General features: G+C 39.6%; 1 protein-coding gene across 5 annotated transcripts in view; it reads right to left on the bottom strand.

Moving 5' to 3' along the window:
- Positions 1-17,723, bottom strand: part of KIF16B (kinesin family member 16B) — a 294,367-nt gene that overhangs the window by 50,847 nt on the left and 225,797 nt on the right. For all 5 annotated transcript variants that reach the window (XM_017498602.2, XM_017498606.2, XM_037727902.1 and 2 more), the window contains one exon: positions 9,647-9,736. In XM_017498602.2, coding sequence (XP_017354091.1) covers positions 9,647-9,736 — 90 coding nt within the window. The remainder of the gene's footprint in view (positions 1-9,646; positions 9,737-17,723) is intronic.

Below are 17,723 nucleotides of genomic sequence, written 5' to 3'. Positions count from 1 at the left end.
AAAAAAAAAAAAAAAAAAAAGCTTCTGCAGAGCAAAATAAATAATCAGCAAACAGACAACCCATAGAGTGGAAGAAAATATCTGCAAACTATGTATCTGAAAAAGAACTAATATCTAGAATCTACAAGAAACTCAAATAAATCAGCAAAAAACAAAAACGCAAACAATCCCATCAAAAAGTGGGCTAAGGACAAGAATAGACGACAATTCTCAAAAGAAGATATACAAATGGCCAACAAACATATTAAAAAATGCTCAACATCACTAATTATCAGTTAAATGCAAATCAAACCCACAATGCGATACCACCTTACTCCTGTAAGAATGGCCATAATTAAAAAATAAAAAAGTAATAGATGTTGGCATGGATGTGGTGAACAGGAAACACTGTTACACTTGCTGGTGGGAGTGTAAACAAGTACAACCACTATGGAATATAGTATGGAGATTCTTTAAAGAACTAAAAGTAGATCTACCATTTGACCCAGCAAGTCTACTACTGGATATCTACCCAGAAGAAAAGAAGTCATTATATGAAAAAGACACTTGCATATATGTTTATAGCAGAACAATTCACAACTGCAAAAATATAGAATCAGCCCAAATGTCCATCAATCATTTTTCATTATGGCCATTCTTACAGGAGTAAGTATGTATATATATACATATACATACACACACATATAACATTTTCTTTATGTGTTGTTATATATGTATGTATGTATGTGTGTGTATATGTATATGTATATATATATATATACACACACATATATACATATGTAACATTTTCTTTATGTGTATGTATATGTGTATATACATATATATACATACACATATATGTACACACACGCACACACACACACACACACACACACACATCCCATGAAATACTAATCAGCCATAAAAAGGAACAAAATAATGGCATTTGCAGCAACCTGGATGGAATCAGAGACCATTATCCTAAGTGAAGTAACTCAGGAATAGAAAACCAAACAGCGTATTTTCTCACTCATAAGTGGGAGCTAAGCTATGAGGACGTATGATACAACGAACTTTGAGGACTCAGGGGAAAGGGTGGGAGGGGGATGAGGGATAACAGAACAAACACTGGGTACAGTGTATACTGCTCAAGTGACGGGTGCACCAAAATCTCAGAATCACCACTAACTACTAAAGAACTTATCCATGTAACCAAACACCACCTGATCCCCAAAAATCTATTAAATTAAAAAAAAATCAAATAATGCTCCCAAAATAGATGCAAAAGACAAGACAGGCAGTGTCTTAATCACTGGTCCAGAGAACATCCTATGGAGGATTTTCTCCCAGTTACACAATCCTGAGCCCCAAGTCAGATTTACTGAATAAGAAATTCCTAGTATGGGGCCTCAGTCTGCATATTTTGGAAAAGCTTCCCAGGTAATTTGGATGCTCACTGTGCCTCCACTCATCCTTGAAAGCAGTGATTTAAATGCTATTTATCTACCAGGAGAAGAGAATGGTGTGATACAAACCACGCAGTGAAATACCTAGGCCTCTGATAATGTACAAGGTCAAGAAGCTGGCAGTATTCTATTTTTGTCTGCATAGCTGCTTGCTATTTAAAAATTCAAGGAGGCTGAGGGCCTGATCAAGCAACTGAATTTATCTAAGGCTTACCGGGTGCTCCCTGTGGCTACGGTTGGTAGCATTATAATTTGGGTGGTGAGTAGATTTGCAATTTTTATATTAAGCTTGAAATTCTAGTAATAAAACTGTTATAACGCATTTCAATAGTGGATGGTAAATAGCTGTCCAAGCCAAATACAAGGCCGGTAGCCAGATTCTTTTCCTTTCTTTCTTTGGTGCTGCTCAGAAAATAAAAACGTGAGAAATGGTTCATCAGCATAAACTAAAAGTCCACCTACAAATTAAATAACCTGTTGCCTAATCACTTTTTCCCCTCCCACTGGTATTTACTGGGCATCCAGGGAATGCCAGATGTGAGAGAACAATTGCTCTAACACAGCAGTTTTCCATTTTTACTGGAAGGCTTTCAAAATATTTTTCTCTCAGCTTTTTGTGGGGAGAAGGGAGCCCCCTAGGGAGGTGGCTGATTGAGGCTTATTGTGTTAGAAACTTGGGGACTCTAATGACTCACTGTGATAAATTAGTTACGATGAAGACAGGCAACATGAGCTATTCCATGTAGCTTCTACTCTCCTGAAGCACAGGCATCCCTTAGCACTTGTTTTGACTGTACATTTTAATACATAAAATGTCCCATTTTCAAAATTCATTCTCTTGTCCCTAAGCACAACAGCACAAACTGGTTTCAGAATCACTTAGCCAAGAATATCATAAAAAGACCCTTGATGATTGATTCCAGTGCTTTATCTATTTCACTGTGAGATTTATGTCCTTGAGGGGTAAGGTGCCTTAGTCTGTTTGGGCTGCTGTAACAAAATACCTTAAACTGTATAATTTATGAACAACAGAAATTTATTGCTCACAGTTCTGGACGCTGCAAAGTCCAAGCTCAAGAAGCAAGCAGATTCAGTATCTGCTGAGGTCCTGTTATCCACAGATGGTGCCTTCTGCATCCTCACATGGCAGGGGGTGGGGGCAAGCTCCCTCAGGCACTAATCTCATTTATGAGGATCTCATGACCTAGTCACCTCCCAAAGGCCCTATCTCTTAATATCAACTAATTGTAGGTTAAATTTCAACACAATTTAGGAGGAACACAAACATTCAGTCCATAGCAGTGTTTATTAGGCTCTAGCATTTGAAAAGGAGGACTTCTTGTTAAATGTATGAAAATAAAGTCTTTAAAAAAAAATCAGACAGGAGTTGGCATCTCTTAATCTCCTGGAAGCAGCAGCTCTCCCAGTGACCGCTAACCTTCTAGCCCCATGTCATACAACTTGATTAAAATACCAGACCAGTCATCCAAAAAGTGAGGGGGATACTAGTTCTTCACTATTCATGCTAATGGATGAAAAAGAGGTGCGGTTTTAAAAGTTTTTTTTCTCTTCAGCTTGATGAGTTACGTTTCTGTCTTGATGGACTCTCGGACTGTGATCTGGATCCATATGGTAAGCTTCATGGTGTTCACATGTTCAGACAGAAACAGTAACTCCATCTCCTCCTCGTAGAAACAAAAAGAGAACACTTCATGGGGCTTTGTTTCTGAGAATGTAACTTGATTGATATTTAAAAGCCTGACACTGATTTTAATAGAGTCAAAAATACATAGTTTTCATACAGAAAAAGCACTACATAAATTATTTGCATGATAAAATTTCAAAGATCTGCTCTCTGGCAGATGCTGCATAATACTTCGTTGTTGCTTTCAATAGCACATTGTATCTGAGGCTCTCACAATCTTTTACAAACTAGCTGTGGCATTATCATTTTAAAGACGTGAATTGGAAAACAGGTTTAATTTTATTAAGATTCCGTACAAGGTCAATGAAAGGGAACAGAAAATGAATGCCAGAAGGAGCTATTATCTTGCATAATACATACCAATAAATGAAGAGGACAAATTAATTCAAAACAAAACGGGAAACCCATTTAGAATTCGGAAAAAACTGCTAAGATTAAAGAAAATGAATAAATAAAAATAAAACAATTTAAAAAACCTGAATAATGCAGCACCTCCAGTGAAGAACTCAGCCTACTCATACAGTCAATCTGCAAACAGAATGGGCATAACATTTGCATATGATTGAAGATCATGTGCAGCAAATCTGCTCTTCTTCAGTATTACAAAGCACAAAAAACTTAGGTTTTTTATTCATAAAATTTGTCATCACACAATTAAAAAAAGGACTATATTTTTCTTTGGTTTTTGCTTTTCCCCTGCTCTCAACCCCAACTTGCCAGAATCTTATGGAACCCAGTGTCTTTTTGTCTTCTTGGTTCATAAGTTCTGTTTGTAATAACCTTGAGTTGCTTCTATTTTATTCAGAGACGTATCTTATATCTAATAATCAACAACTCCTTACTGCTTTAATTGGCTCATCACCCAAGTGTATATAAAGTATTCCTGAGGGGTCTTCATTTGACCAGCACATCATTCTCCTTAAGGCGACATTATAGTAAATAATTAACCAAATGAATATGAGTGACAGGGATATTAGAAGGCTTAGTTGAATGATGCTTAAGGAATTCTTAAACATGCTCACTAGGGTGATAGCTTTCAGGGCTCTCAGTCTACCTAACTTCAGTGTATTCTTTACTGATCTTGATTTTTCATAAATAAAGTCTTTAAGAACATTTAAGCTATTATCAAATTTCTTCACAGAGAAAGTCTTACACATGAACCAGAAGATACAGAGATAACGTTCAAGAATGTTCACAGAGCAGTAGTCACAACAGCAATAATTGGGAAACTACCGAAATGTCCATCAACAGGATTCTGGAAACCTGATAAGGTTACATGCCAAGTTTGTTACTAAGCAACACTGCTCATGCTCATAGTAAAAATGACAGACACCCCAATTCCCTGCCCCATTAAGTTGCATCTGGAAAGGGGGAATGACAGTTATCCGGTGGGAAGCCACAGCTTTAGAATTCTCTGAGTGAGTCGACTGGTAGCTCAGCAGGTTGCTAGAACTCTGGAAATTCTGTGTATGGAGCTGTTCCAAGAAACACTGGCTCCCTTCTGGTATCGGATTCTAGGCCAGAGTGGTTCTCACATATGCCCAGGTGGGGCTCACTCTGTATACATTCGCTATCACCCAGAGAAGTGAGGCAAGAAACAGCTCTCAGATAGCTGAGTGGACTGCTCAAGAGACTGCTCAGGAGGACTTCTCTAAGCCTCTGGCAAGCAGCGTTTCTTGTCCTGTGTCCTTCCCAAGGAACCTGATGCTGAGCATGGGCTTATGGGAGTTGTGAGTCTGAATGCATAGCTGGACCCAGGAGGACTTCCTGGTAAGTGTTGCAAATCATTGCTACTGAGGGTTAGATTAAGAAGAACGTTCACATTCCGTGTACATAGTATTGAATATTGTCAATCTTTTATAATGAACATGTATTTTATTATTGGAGGAAAAAGATTACTGAAAGAAAACAAATCTCCATCAAGAGACCTGTCACATCAAACTGTTTTAAAGGCATATCCCCCAAGAGACCATGGCCAAACTCCAGATGAAATGTGAATGAGCAGGGTATCATTTTAGAAAAAGTTCCAAAAGACTATGGGCTATAACTAAAACTAAAGTTTTAAGGTGACAGAAGAGTCTACCTTGGCAAGCATATTCTGTGTATTTTGAATTTCAGTGTGCTTTTTAATATTTCTTAGCTTGATTAAAATTTTGGAGCCTTATATGGCTAGGTAAATTTAATATGTGTCATTTAAAAATATACTATCATCAAACATTTTGTTACCCTTGCAATTAAGAGAGCCAGGACAGTCTTCTACTTCCATGGAAATAATGAGCCCAATCTGGTGAAGGAGTGAAGTAAATAAAATATGTTCCCACTTAGCTGTGAAATAGTCATCCATGAGAGGAAATTTTCAGGATCCTTTTGTATCAACCCTTTGGCTTTCCTGAAACAGTTAGGTCTTTTGCAAATCAAGTGATTTCTCGGATGCTGTCAGGCCAAATAGTCCACGTGGAGGTAGCAGATTAGCATTATTTACCGAGATGGTAATAATATAAGCACTAATGAGAGCAATAATAATTGACAAATACCTAATAAACATTGATTTCAAGGCCCAACAAACACTCAGCAAGTAAGACTACATGATGCTGAGCTGCTTAAGAGAAAAAAGAGCTTTACAGGAAAGAAGCTGATATTCAACTTAATTTTAAGCTTTATTTATCTTGAAAATGTTAAATCAACAATGCTGTTGTGAGTAGAAATAAGATTTATTTAGATCTAGAATGACAGGCTGCTGTGTTTTTAGAAACGATTCTTTTTTTCTCTTTTTTGGTTTAGAAACAGAAAGTAGAGTTCAATGGCCTGGGACTGGCTTCTACTCATCAATTGTTTGACACAAGGCAAGTTATTTACATCTCCCGCTCTTCAGTATCTGCCTCTGTAAAACGGCTCCCACATTTCCAGTGATGTCAGAGGACCACATGAGATAAACAGCATGGCACCTGACCATGGTCAGCACCCTGTTAAGTGTCATTATCGCTATGAACACAAACAATGGCATGGCAAACCTCCGGGTCTGTTCCTTTCAACATGTGGTGTTTGCTCTAGGAGCTTACTCCAAGGTTTCAAATCACCACTCCCATAGTCTGTTTTCCTTCAAATACATGCACACATGTGTTTGTGGGCTCTCTTTTGTATACGACTTTTTTTTGGCCTTATGAGAGAGTAATTATAAGCCACAAAATTAAACACAACATGGAAAAGCAATTTCCATTCTTTGCTATCATTGAGATCCTAAGCCTGTCTTCAGGAAAAGGGGCTTCTGTGAGCAGAAGTCATCTATGAACAGAAATGGTCTGAAGTCTGAAACTTAGCTAGAAATTGAAGGAGAAATAAAACGACTTTATCTAATTAGTATAAAAGAAATTTTTAAAAATTTCTTAATTATTCCTGATCCAAACAATAACTTGTATTTCTAAGAGAAAATTCATAATATCTTTCTCCCTTAAACTTCAGGCTTATATCCTTCATCTCTCTTGACATTTCCAATTGGGTATTTAAAAGTATCCTCCAGTTCATGTCTAAAAAAGAATACTGGATTTGAGCTCTCTAGCACCCCAACAATCCATACTCGGTATGGCCACCAAAATGATCTTTTAAGATTATAAATAAAACCACTTTGCTACCAGGTTTCATACTGTGCACTGGCTTCCAGTTCAAGGCTCCACGTGATAAAGTCTCTTCCTACCTCTTTGCCCACATTCCTCTGCCGTCCTCATCACTTTTCCAGGTCTTTTTGTTTTCAGAACATACCAAACTTGGTCCCACTGCAGGGCTTTTGCACTTTTAGTGAGAGTTACAATGAGCTCATCTCCAGATTTTCATGGCTGGCTCTTTCTCAACATTCTCAGCACAAATCCCACCCTTTCAGAAAGGTGTATCTGGCCTGCTCCCCCTAAAGTAGCCCACTTCCCAGCTCTCATGCTGCACTATCACAATGCCTGGTTTTATTCACTTTATGCAAGCTGAAGTTGCCTTATTTATTTGTTTACTGTTTATTCTCTCTACTTCATTAGAAGAGGGAATGCACCTGTCTTGTTCACACTGTATTCACCATGCAGAGTTTCTCAACACAGATGAGTGAATTAATGAATGACACTAACTTGATTTTCTTCATTTGAAGGTTAATTTTTTAAAACATGTTTGTAATATACCCATTTTCCTCTTGAAAATACTCTTACATATGCAACAGTCTCTGTTCATTCATTTTGCCCAGTACCAGGTGACTTCTTTGACTCACAGATTCATATCATTCTTAACTTTGGATATGTTTTCTTCTATTATATCTTTAAAGATTGTTTCTGTTATATTCATTCTGGAGTTTTCTTTTAAAACACAGATTAGAGTTCTGTACTGGTGCTTGGAAAACTCTTTTAAATATCTCTCAGCTAATATCTCAACTAGAATGCCACCTTGTCAGAAAGCCCAACCCTGAAATGACCTTGTACTAAAGTGTGCCCAACACCTCTGGCCCCACCATTCTTTATTGATATTTTTCATATAGGGCATGTAACTCACTTAAAATGGTAACTACAACACTGCATGCTTACTCTTAAAGTGCTAGTAATTATTTTCTCTTTGTTTACTGTCAGTGTGTGCCTTCTGCATATTTAAGATATACAGAAGAAGAAAACTTTTGTCTTTGTCTACCACAATATTACTGGAATCTAGAAAAATGTGCCTACACAGATTGGGTTAAACTAATCAAAGAATCAATATAAAATAAATACACACTGGAATAAATGACGTGTGTGTATATTTAAAGTCTGAGTCCTTTTATTTCACGGAAATTACTTTTTACATGTATTGCTTTGGGAATTCAGTGACTTTAATTAAATATGCAAAATCTGTCCATTATTAAAATACTGACATAGTAACTTATAACCTAGTGGTTAATGAGCTACAAAGCTCACTTTAAAAACAAGCTGCTTTGCACATTTCATATGTACACAATACTTCTTTTAATTGTCAATATGAATTTGAGACATGAAAGTTAAACTGCAGAAACAAACTTAATAACTTGATTTTAATGTTATTACAGTTACTTTGGAATGAAGCCTCTTGGGAACAAATTCCAACTTGAAGTTTCCTAAATTTTTAATAAAAGGCTAGCATGACAGCTTAATAACAAGATTTCAGAGACAGCTTAAGATATGGTTTGGATGCGTGTCCCCTCCAAATCTCATGTTGAAATATGATCCCCAATGTTGGAGGTGGGGTCTAGTAGGAGGTGTTGGATCTTGGGGACAGATTCCTCACAAATGGCTTGGTGGTATCCTGTGGTAATAAGTACCCTGAGATCTGATTATGAAAAAGAGTCTAGGACCTCCTCCTTTCTCCCTTGCTCCCTCTCTCCCCATGTGACACAATGGCTCCCCTTCATCTTCTGCCATGATTGGAAGCTTCCTGAGGCCCTCACCAGAAGTGGATGCCAGCACTATGCTTCATGAACAGGCTGTAGAACTGTATTCTTTTCTTCATAAATTACCCAGTCTCAGGTAATTCTTTATAGCAATGCAAACAAACTAACACAGCTTAATTCTACCTGAGCTCAAGGTTCTTCTATACATCAGGGAACTGTTTTATTTTAAAAAAGTTATTTCTCTTTGTATTTTATATCAGATTTTAAAAACAGTGGAAGCCATGAGAATGTTAAGGGAACATTATTTAATGTGAACCAAATTAGGGAACCAAATTTCTAACTAAATTATTTTTTAGAATGTCATTAAAAAAACCATAAAAATCGTGCTGAAAACGAATATTTGGTGAAAGCAGGCTAATTAGATAATGACTGTTGATCGATTTGCAGCCAGTTCAACCCAAAATTCCCAAAAAGTTATACCTAAATAATGCTTCCTTTAGTTAAAGTAAAATCATCATCATCATTATCATCATCATCACTTGGAACACACACATTTATTCTAGAAATACTTTTCTTATAATACCCTCTGGATATTTGATCTGATGCATGAAATGCTTTCTTGTCTCTAGATAATTCCACATTTTGTATCTACCCTTCCCTCTACGTTCAGTGGCAAAATAACTGTCATGACTTGACTTCTCATTAAGTAGAAGACTAAGCATGAATTTAGTCTTTCTTTTCTAAAGAAAAAAGTGTAAATCTATATGAAGAAAAGTTATTTTAATTTTAATAGGTCTCATAATTGAGAAGTTATAAATTAATTAAAATATTTATTTAAAAGTAACCGTAACATTTATGAGAAGGATGGAGTTCACTTGCTGTCACTGTACTATCACTTCCAAAATCTTGCATTCAGAAAATGTTTAAATTGTGTAGAACAGAAATGGAACAAAGAACAAAAATTAAAGTTATCTTTGATAAAGGAGTAACTGAAATAAGACTTGGTGACACTAATAACACAGTATCTGAAAGAGAGAGAGAAATGGAGAGAGATAACATTGCTAATGCAATAAGCTCATTTACTTTGTAAAATGAACGCTCTTAATTGGAAAAAGTAATTTCATAACTTACCTCTGCATACTTTAACTTCAATGTTTTATGCATTTCTCGAAAACGACTGTAACGCCTGAATACAGTCCATGTCTCATCTAGGACAGTAATCTATTAACCAGGAAAACCAAAATGAATAAGCATTAAGAAGAAAAAGTCACTACAATTTTTTTCCAAATAATTTAAAAATTAAATTAACAAAAAGTGATTAGCATGTAAAATTTCTCTAGAAATGAAAACATTAATCTAGCTACATAAACACAACTTAGATATAATAAATGTACTTTACTTAAATGTGCAGCTTGGGCTCTCAGATCTTGTTATAGGCAGCTTGTCTATGTAAAGTGAGGGGCAGATGGTCATTTGTTAATTGGTTATAAAAAGTGTCCCCTTTTATAGAAACACTTTTAAAGACAAGGAGGTGGAAGAGGAAAAAATCTTACTGCATCTCAGTCATCATTAGTATAATAACACAATAGTATATTTTGCTTTTTTTCAGAGGGAGAATAATCAATCCAGCCTTTTATAGGCTGAATGAGGTTGCACATCAGCTCACATAGGAAAGGTCACAGTGACAAAAACAGGCAGGTAGACAACATCAGCCTTTACAATCACACCTAAATCACAGGCCAATGAATATCCAATTCCTATCTCCACTTCCCACCTTTCTTCTGAGCCCCAGACCCATGTACCCACCTTGGACTCATCTTCCTTTCCATGTCACCCAGGAACCTCCAATTCAGTATGTCTAAAATCATACTCAGCATATTCCCTCCAGTCCCAGCTCTGGTGCTCTCCATTTCAAAGCATTCTACCACCACCTACCAAGTGATGCCAGCCAGAGATGCTGAGGTCATCCCTGACCTCTCTCCTCTTCCTAACCCCGCATTCAAGCAAGTGCTAAGTCTTGCTCCTTATGCCTTCTAAACATTTCTTAGAACTTTATCCTTTCATCCTTTGCCATCAGCATCATTTGACTCTAGGCCATTAGGTCTCCTGTGGACCCTACAAGAGCACTGCCCAACTGTCCACCCCACATCTGCCCTCTCCAATCCCTTCTCTGCATGCCTGACGAGATCTTTTAGAATTCAAATCTAATTATTTGATTTGGGAGGCAACCCTCCTTAAAGGTAGCTTCATGCTGCTCATAGAAAAAGACCTACGTTTTTAATCTGCCCACACCAGCGTATCTGCAGGCCTCTCCTGCTAGGTGTCTTCACTCCTGCTGTACTCCCTGAAGGCATATATTCTCTGCTACCTCAGGGCCTTTGCATGGGCCATGCTCCTGTATGGGAACTTAACTTGCACATAAGGGAAATGCTCTTCTCAAGCACAATAATTCAGCCCGATTCTCCTGCATGTAAATCATAGGGCCATCAGTAGGAAAGTAGAAACAAGAATGAGAAAAGACACACATGGGCAGCTTTGTAAGGAGGAATGAGCCTGAGTCCCCAAAGTGGCAAATGAGATGATATGGGGCATATGAGGATGTACATTTTTAAATTTTTCATCATTCTGGTTCTATACGCATTTTTCACAATAACTTTTCAATTGTGCCAGGCTTCTTATGAGTTTCCTTGAAAAAGACATTTTCCATAAGAAAACAAAAGTGAGCATATTTACAGAAAATCCTTACAAACAAAAGTGCAGGTGCTCTGCAGCTGTAGTGAGCATTTAAGGCTGGTAAGTACGTCACTTGAGCTGGGGAAACCCTGCTCCTGGCTGCCAGGCTGGTTGACCTTCCTCTCTGGTTTTCTCCTCCTCAGCAGACCCCACTGACGTACTGAGAACAAGACCAGCACAATCAGCAAGGATGTGGGGGTTTCCTCCGGGCCACGGCTCACCAATCCACAGTCTTGGCTGGACACAAACCAGGTGGCAAGTACAAAACTGGAGCACGAGTGGGCCCTTCTGCCTTTCAAAGTGGCATGCCACTGCCTGCTTACCTGGAAAAGCCCAGGAAGTTAATGGAACCACACCATGGCTGAGAGGTAGTAAGACGCACGATGAGACTGTTTCACAAGTGAGACTGTGCTATACTGGGACTTGGGATTCCTCAGAAAGCCACCTCCAGAAGCCTAGGTTTCTTGCATTCCTCATATTCTAATGTTCCCGGCTCTCCTTCCGTCTCCTGAAATGCTTCCATTGCACTTCTTGGACTCACGGACAGTCATCAACAAAATCCCCCAGAACCTCAGCCTCTTCTGGAACACTTCCTTCATCTTTGCTCTAACTGGAAGCTAGCCTCCCGTAAGGAAGCACTTCCCTGGCAATGCTCTCCAGCAGGCACTGTCTTCTCCTACTCTTCAGCCTCCCATGCTGGGATGGGGGTCAATACTTGTTCCTCACTCCAACTTCCAAATCACTGCTCCTCTATCTTAGAAAGGATAGATATCAGGCCGGGTGCGGTGGCTCATGACTGTAATCCCCGCACTTTGGGAGGCCGAGGTGGGTGGATCACGAGGTCAAGAGATCGAGACCATCCTGGTCAACATGGTGAAACTCCGTCTCTACTAAAAATACAAAAAGTTAGCTGGGCATGGTGGTGTGCGCCTGTAATCCCAGCTACTCAGGAGGCTGAGGCAGGAGAATTGCCTGAACCCAGGAGGCAGAGGTTGTGGTGAACCGAGACCGCGCCATTGTACTCCAGCCTGGGTAACAAGAGCGAAACTCCGTCTCAAAAAAAACCAGAAAGGACAGATATCCTCTAAGGCACTATGCTCACAGAGTAGAAATTTCTCAGACCCTGTGTTCTACCCTCTTTCTTGCAGGCAGCCATTCTCCCTGGTTGCTTCTTCGATTCCTTGAAGGTTTAGAGAGTGCTCACTGTCATCTGCTTCCCTACTGATCCTGCATGATTCTTGGTAATTTCATTCATCACACAGATGATACCTCTAACACCCTGACCTCTAACGTCCTTTTACCTCTGCCCTGGTTTCTTCCTCACTCAACTTGAAAACCTTGAGAAATTCTCGTAAGTACAAAACCTCAAGTCTGTCCCACTCTTGAAAGCCTCTGGACAAAAATAAACCACAACTTTTGTTAAAACCAACTGTCTGCCCATTCCCTGCCTGCACCTGCCCAGCAGAACGGGGCTGAGGAATAACACACCCCACCAAACAGACGGATCTCATTTTAAAGTCACAATTCCCACTGTCAAGTCCGCCTCTGATGACACCCACCAGTCACGCCATGTTTTCCAATTCTGTGCACTCTTCCGTTCTCTTACAAAATGATTACTCCTCTTTGTCCTCAACTCTTCACCACCTCTCTCCTGTCCTCTCAGCTGACAGCCTTACATCCTATTTCACTGAGAAAACAGAAGCAATCAAAGGAACACTTCCGCAAGCGCCCTTGCCCACCGTCATGTCCTGCCCCTCATCTTTTCTCCTGCTTCCAGGCTTGAGATATGTCAGTGCTCCTGGTTAAGGCCAACTCCCTGGAATGCTGGGTTCCAGCTCCTTTGGCTTTCTGAAAGACACCACAATTGACAATTTTCTCTCCTCTCTCCTGTGCCAACATAGCCTCCTTTCTATCATATAACTACAACAGCATTTAAATGTACCATTATTTCTCTCATCTTAAACTCTCACCTTGACTCCACCTTCCCTTCCATCTACCATTCCATTTCTGTCTTTTCCATTAAATCAAATTTCCTTGAAAAAGTGTAGTCCTGATGTCACCCACTTCATCTCATTCTTCCCTGGATCCATTCAAATCTACCTACCATTCCACCCAAACTACTCTTACCAAGGTTAACAATGACTTCTGTGTGGCTCAATCCACTGGTCAATGTGTGGTTTTGATTGTACTTGGTCTATGGGAGGGATTTGACACAGCTGTCTGACAGCGCTCTCCTCCTTCAACATCTTTTGCATTCATTTCAGCTTCCAGGTTGCTACACTCTTACCTTGGTTTTCCCTTCATCTGGGATTTCTCATCTCCCCGACCTTTAAACAGCAGCATGCTCCAGGGCTTAATCCTTGAGAACATGTTTTATTTTCTACCTGCACTCACTGCTTTTGTGACCTCATCCCATCTCACAGCATAAATTTGCATGTGGATGACTCCCTGGATGCCTGTATCTCTCTCCTGAACCCAGACTCGTATATTCTATTGCCTACTTGACAAGCTGGCCTACTCGGATGTCTAATATGCATCTCACACTTACCATGGCTGCACTTACCAAAATTAATCTCACCCAAACCCACTCCCCATCTCAGGAACTGACAATGCTATTCTTTTCCCTGTTACATGCAAAAACTCTGGTATCAGCCTTGATGTGTGTCTTTCTCTTTCACACCTCACATCCAGTCAGTCAGTGAATCCCTTCTTGCCAAACTTCCAAAATAGAATGAGAAAATGACCATTTCTCACTATCTCCAATGTTCATATGTTGGTCCAAACACCATCATCTCTTGCCTGGATTATTTTTAACAGCCTCCTAGTTGGTCTCTGCTTATAGTCTTGCATCCTTCTCACCTTTCCCTTCATTTTTTTTTCTCAACATAGAAGCCTAAATGATCTTGTTAAAAATTAAGTTATGAAGGGACCATTTCTTTGCTCATATGGAGCATCCTTATAAGGTGTCCCATCTGACTCAGGGTACAAGTTCGAGTTCTTCCGCTGACCTACAAGGATTTCTAAAATCTGTCTCCTCCCTGGCTCTTCCCCAAACACTCTCTCCCTTGCTCATCTAGGATACACCAAACATACTGCACAGCAAGCATGACCTTACAGACATTGTATGTGCTTTTACCCTTTCTGGAATTCTCGTTTCCCAAGTTTGCACATGACTAGCTCCCTCATTTCCTTCAAGTCTTTGCTCAAAAGTCACTTTCTTAGTGATGTCCTTCTCAGATATCCTATCTAAAATTGCATCCTCTCTTTCCCATTCACCACTGCTTACTCTTCTTCCCTAACTTATTTTTCTAGCACTTCTGATTACCTAACACGGTCTAGATCTACTAATATATTTTGTTTCTTTTCTCCCTCCCTGACTAGAATGTAAGCTCTAAGAAGAGCTAAGATGTTTATCTGTTGGTCACTGTACCTTAAAAGAAAACTTGACACATCACAGGCATTCTGAAGAGTTGGTATAGGGAGCCCCCAGATGGACTTGTCTTAAATATACTCTGCCTCTTAGTGACAATGAATCAGCAATGCCTTTTTAAAATCTCTCTGTGTAGGCCTCAAACAAAATCAGGATAAAGGAACTGGACACTCAGCTTGTGGGGCTTTAGCCTATGGATTTTTCCTTTTTGTTGCTTTCACAGCTAACTAATGTTGCACCACTTTTTTGAAATCCCAGAAGAGTGAGATGGTACTTCAAACCTGCCTCACAATTTTGGGTATCGTTCTTCTTTCCCACAGTGGCCCCGGGACAGTGTCCTTATAAGTGATACCAACTTCTCTAATGAAATGCATATACCAAACGCTGGGGAGAACATGATAAGGTGTCCCATCTCACTCAGGGGACGAGTTATATACCCTGACATAGCTAAGTGATTTCCCAGGCAATAGCTATAAAAGGCATTTGGGCACAAGATGACAAGACAGCAAGAAGAAGACAAAATCCCCATCTAAGAATCTTCCCCCAAAAGCATCCAATACACCTCCTTCTGCCTTAATACCACTCCCCACTCCCAAGTACTTATAATAGAAGGTGGGATGCTACCATTGTGTGTGTGCAGAGCTGGGAGGAGAGAAAAAGATGGCCCAATGTGAAAAGAACTTAGCCTGCCCAAAGCTAGCTTTGTACGTGTACAGTAAAGTCCACACTTAACATCATCAGTAGGTTCCTGGAAACTAACTTTAGGCAAAACAACATATAGCCAAACCAAGTTTTCTCATCAACACTGTAAAAAAACGATGCTGAATGAAGTGATGTCATTTGAGGACCTGCTACAATTGATTTACTTAAAGTTGCAGTTTCCAAGAACCTAACAATGATGTTATGAACTTACTGTATTCCTCTGAATTGGGCTGAATGAGGTCAGTAAAGGTATCAGAGGAGTCTCTGTGTGACTCTTCTGGTGACTCCAGGAATCCTACCATTAATGACAGAGAGGGGACTCTCCAGAACCATTAACACTGCATATATATAATCTCTCAAAAATGATCAACAATGAAAATCATTACTGGCATCTTCCGGGTAGTGATTTTTGCCTCTTATCTTACTTGATATTTTAATAAACTCACATACAGACCTCAATGACTTCTGCCTCGATATTTCAATTTACTGTCTAAACCAATGGTTAACAGCATCAGCAGCACTGGGGCACTTGTTAGAAATGCATGCTTTGAGGTCTCACCCACAGCCCCTGCATCAGAAACGCTGGGTTGGGGTCCAGCAGCCTGTTCTGACCAACCCTCCAGGGGATGCAGTGCAGCTTAAGGTCCCAGCAGCCTGGCTGTAAACCACTGGCCATGTCCTCCCTTCAAAATCAGACGTCCCACTACCCTCCCAGGCCAAAGGCCTTATGCAGTATTTAGGGACTTTCCTAGGCAAACCCAGCTCCCAGCGAACTAAAAATCTCACACCCCAGACAATGTGTCAATACAGGAATATGGCATATTTGTAGGTCTTCTGAAGGGTCTTCTCAATGGCCTCCTCAACCACACACCCTTTCTGCACCTGGAGAGCTACTGCTCGGCCCCCAGGGTAGGGTCCAAACCACAATTTTTCCTTGAGCAGCAGCCTCATTCCCACTCCTTTCTCCCTGGAAGAATCACTTATTACATCCCCTCCATGATTCCTTTTAGTTCACACCATGATTAGAACACACAGCACAGGATTACATAATGTTGCACTACTTGATTTATATAACTAATATTATTTATATATACCTCTACTTAGGAGATTTTAAGCCTTCTAAGGGAATAAGCCATTTGTCTTTGGTAGTAACTGGGGTGGGCTGGGTGGGCTCGCATTGTAGAGATACACATTTACTGGGCATCCACCATGTGGCTCGTACCAAATTAGATGCCGGTAGTTTTCTGAGAGACATATTTGAGATTATTTTACTTTTAAAATTAGGTAAGAGTTCAGGCTTGACCTCAGTTGGCAAAATAGAACACACGGCCTAATGGAGTCTTGGATGCTGTTATTCTGTTCTGGTGGTTTCATTAAGGTTCACATGAATCAAAGATTATTGAATTAGTTACAATACTATGACTTTTTAAAAAACTGTGCAGAGAATATGGTGCATTCTCAATATATTTGTAACAGGAGTTCATAGTAAGGCATGGGAGATTTAAAAATTCTTCACCTTGTGATTTCCACCTGAATTCAGGCTAAATATGGGGACTAGCAAGGCTCAAGCTTCCCAATTTATAGACAATACATTTGAATATCCCCCTGTCTATTAATGCAAACAAGATGAAGATGATGAAGATGAATATCACCAGCAATCATCTCAGGTAGGCAAGGCAACTGCATGTATGATCACTCCACAGAAAAGTGGTTAAATCCTTTCCCTTAAACAGAAAGACCCCATGCCTGGAGTCCATAGAAAGCTTGAGAAAAAATACACAGAAAGGCAAAATGAAGAGACAAAATTAAAGCCTTCTTCTGGACATATATGAGGCCAACAAACGTATGAAAAAATGCACATCATCACTGGTCATTACAGAAATGCAAATCAAAACTACATTGAGATACCATCTCACGCCAGTTCGAATGGTGATCATTAAAAAATCTAGAGACAACAGATGCTGGAGAGGATGTGGAGAAATAGGAACACTTTTACACTGTTGGTGGGAGTGTCAATTAGTTCAACCATTGTGGAAGACAGTGTGGGGATTCCTTAAGGATATAGAAATAGAAATTCCATTTGACCCAGCAATCCCATAACTGGGTATATATCCAAAGGATTCTAAATCATTCTATTATAAGGACACGTGCACACGAATGTTCATTGCAGCACTATTTACAATAGTAAAGACCTGGAACCAACCCAAATGCCCATTGATATAGACTGGACAGGGAAAATGTGGCACATATACACCATGGAATATTATGCAGCCATCAAAAATGATGAGTTTGTGTCCTTTGTAGGGACATGGATGAACCTGGAAACCATCATTCTCAGCAAAC

The sequence above is a fragment of the Cebus imitator genome, unplaced genomic scaffold, assembly GCF_001604975.1.
Source record: "Cebus imitator isolate Cc_AM_T3 unplaced genomic scaffold, Cebus_imitator-1.0 Scaffold246, whole genome shotgun sequence".
Taxonomy (NCBI): Eukaryota; Metazoa; Chordata; class Mammalia; order Primates; family Cebidae; genus Cebus; species Cebus imitator.
The sequence above is the reverse complement of the archived record's forward strand: the minus strand, read 5'-3'. Positions and strand labels throughout refer to the sequence as shown.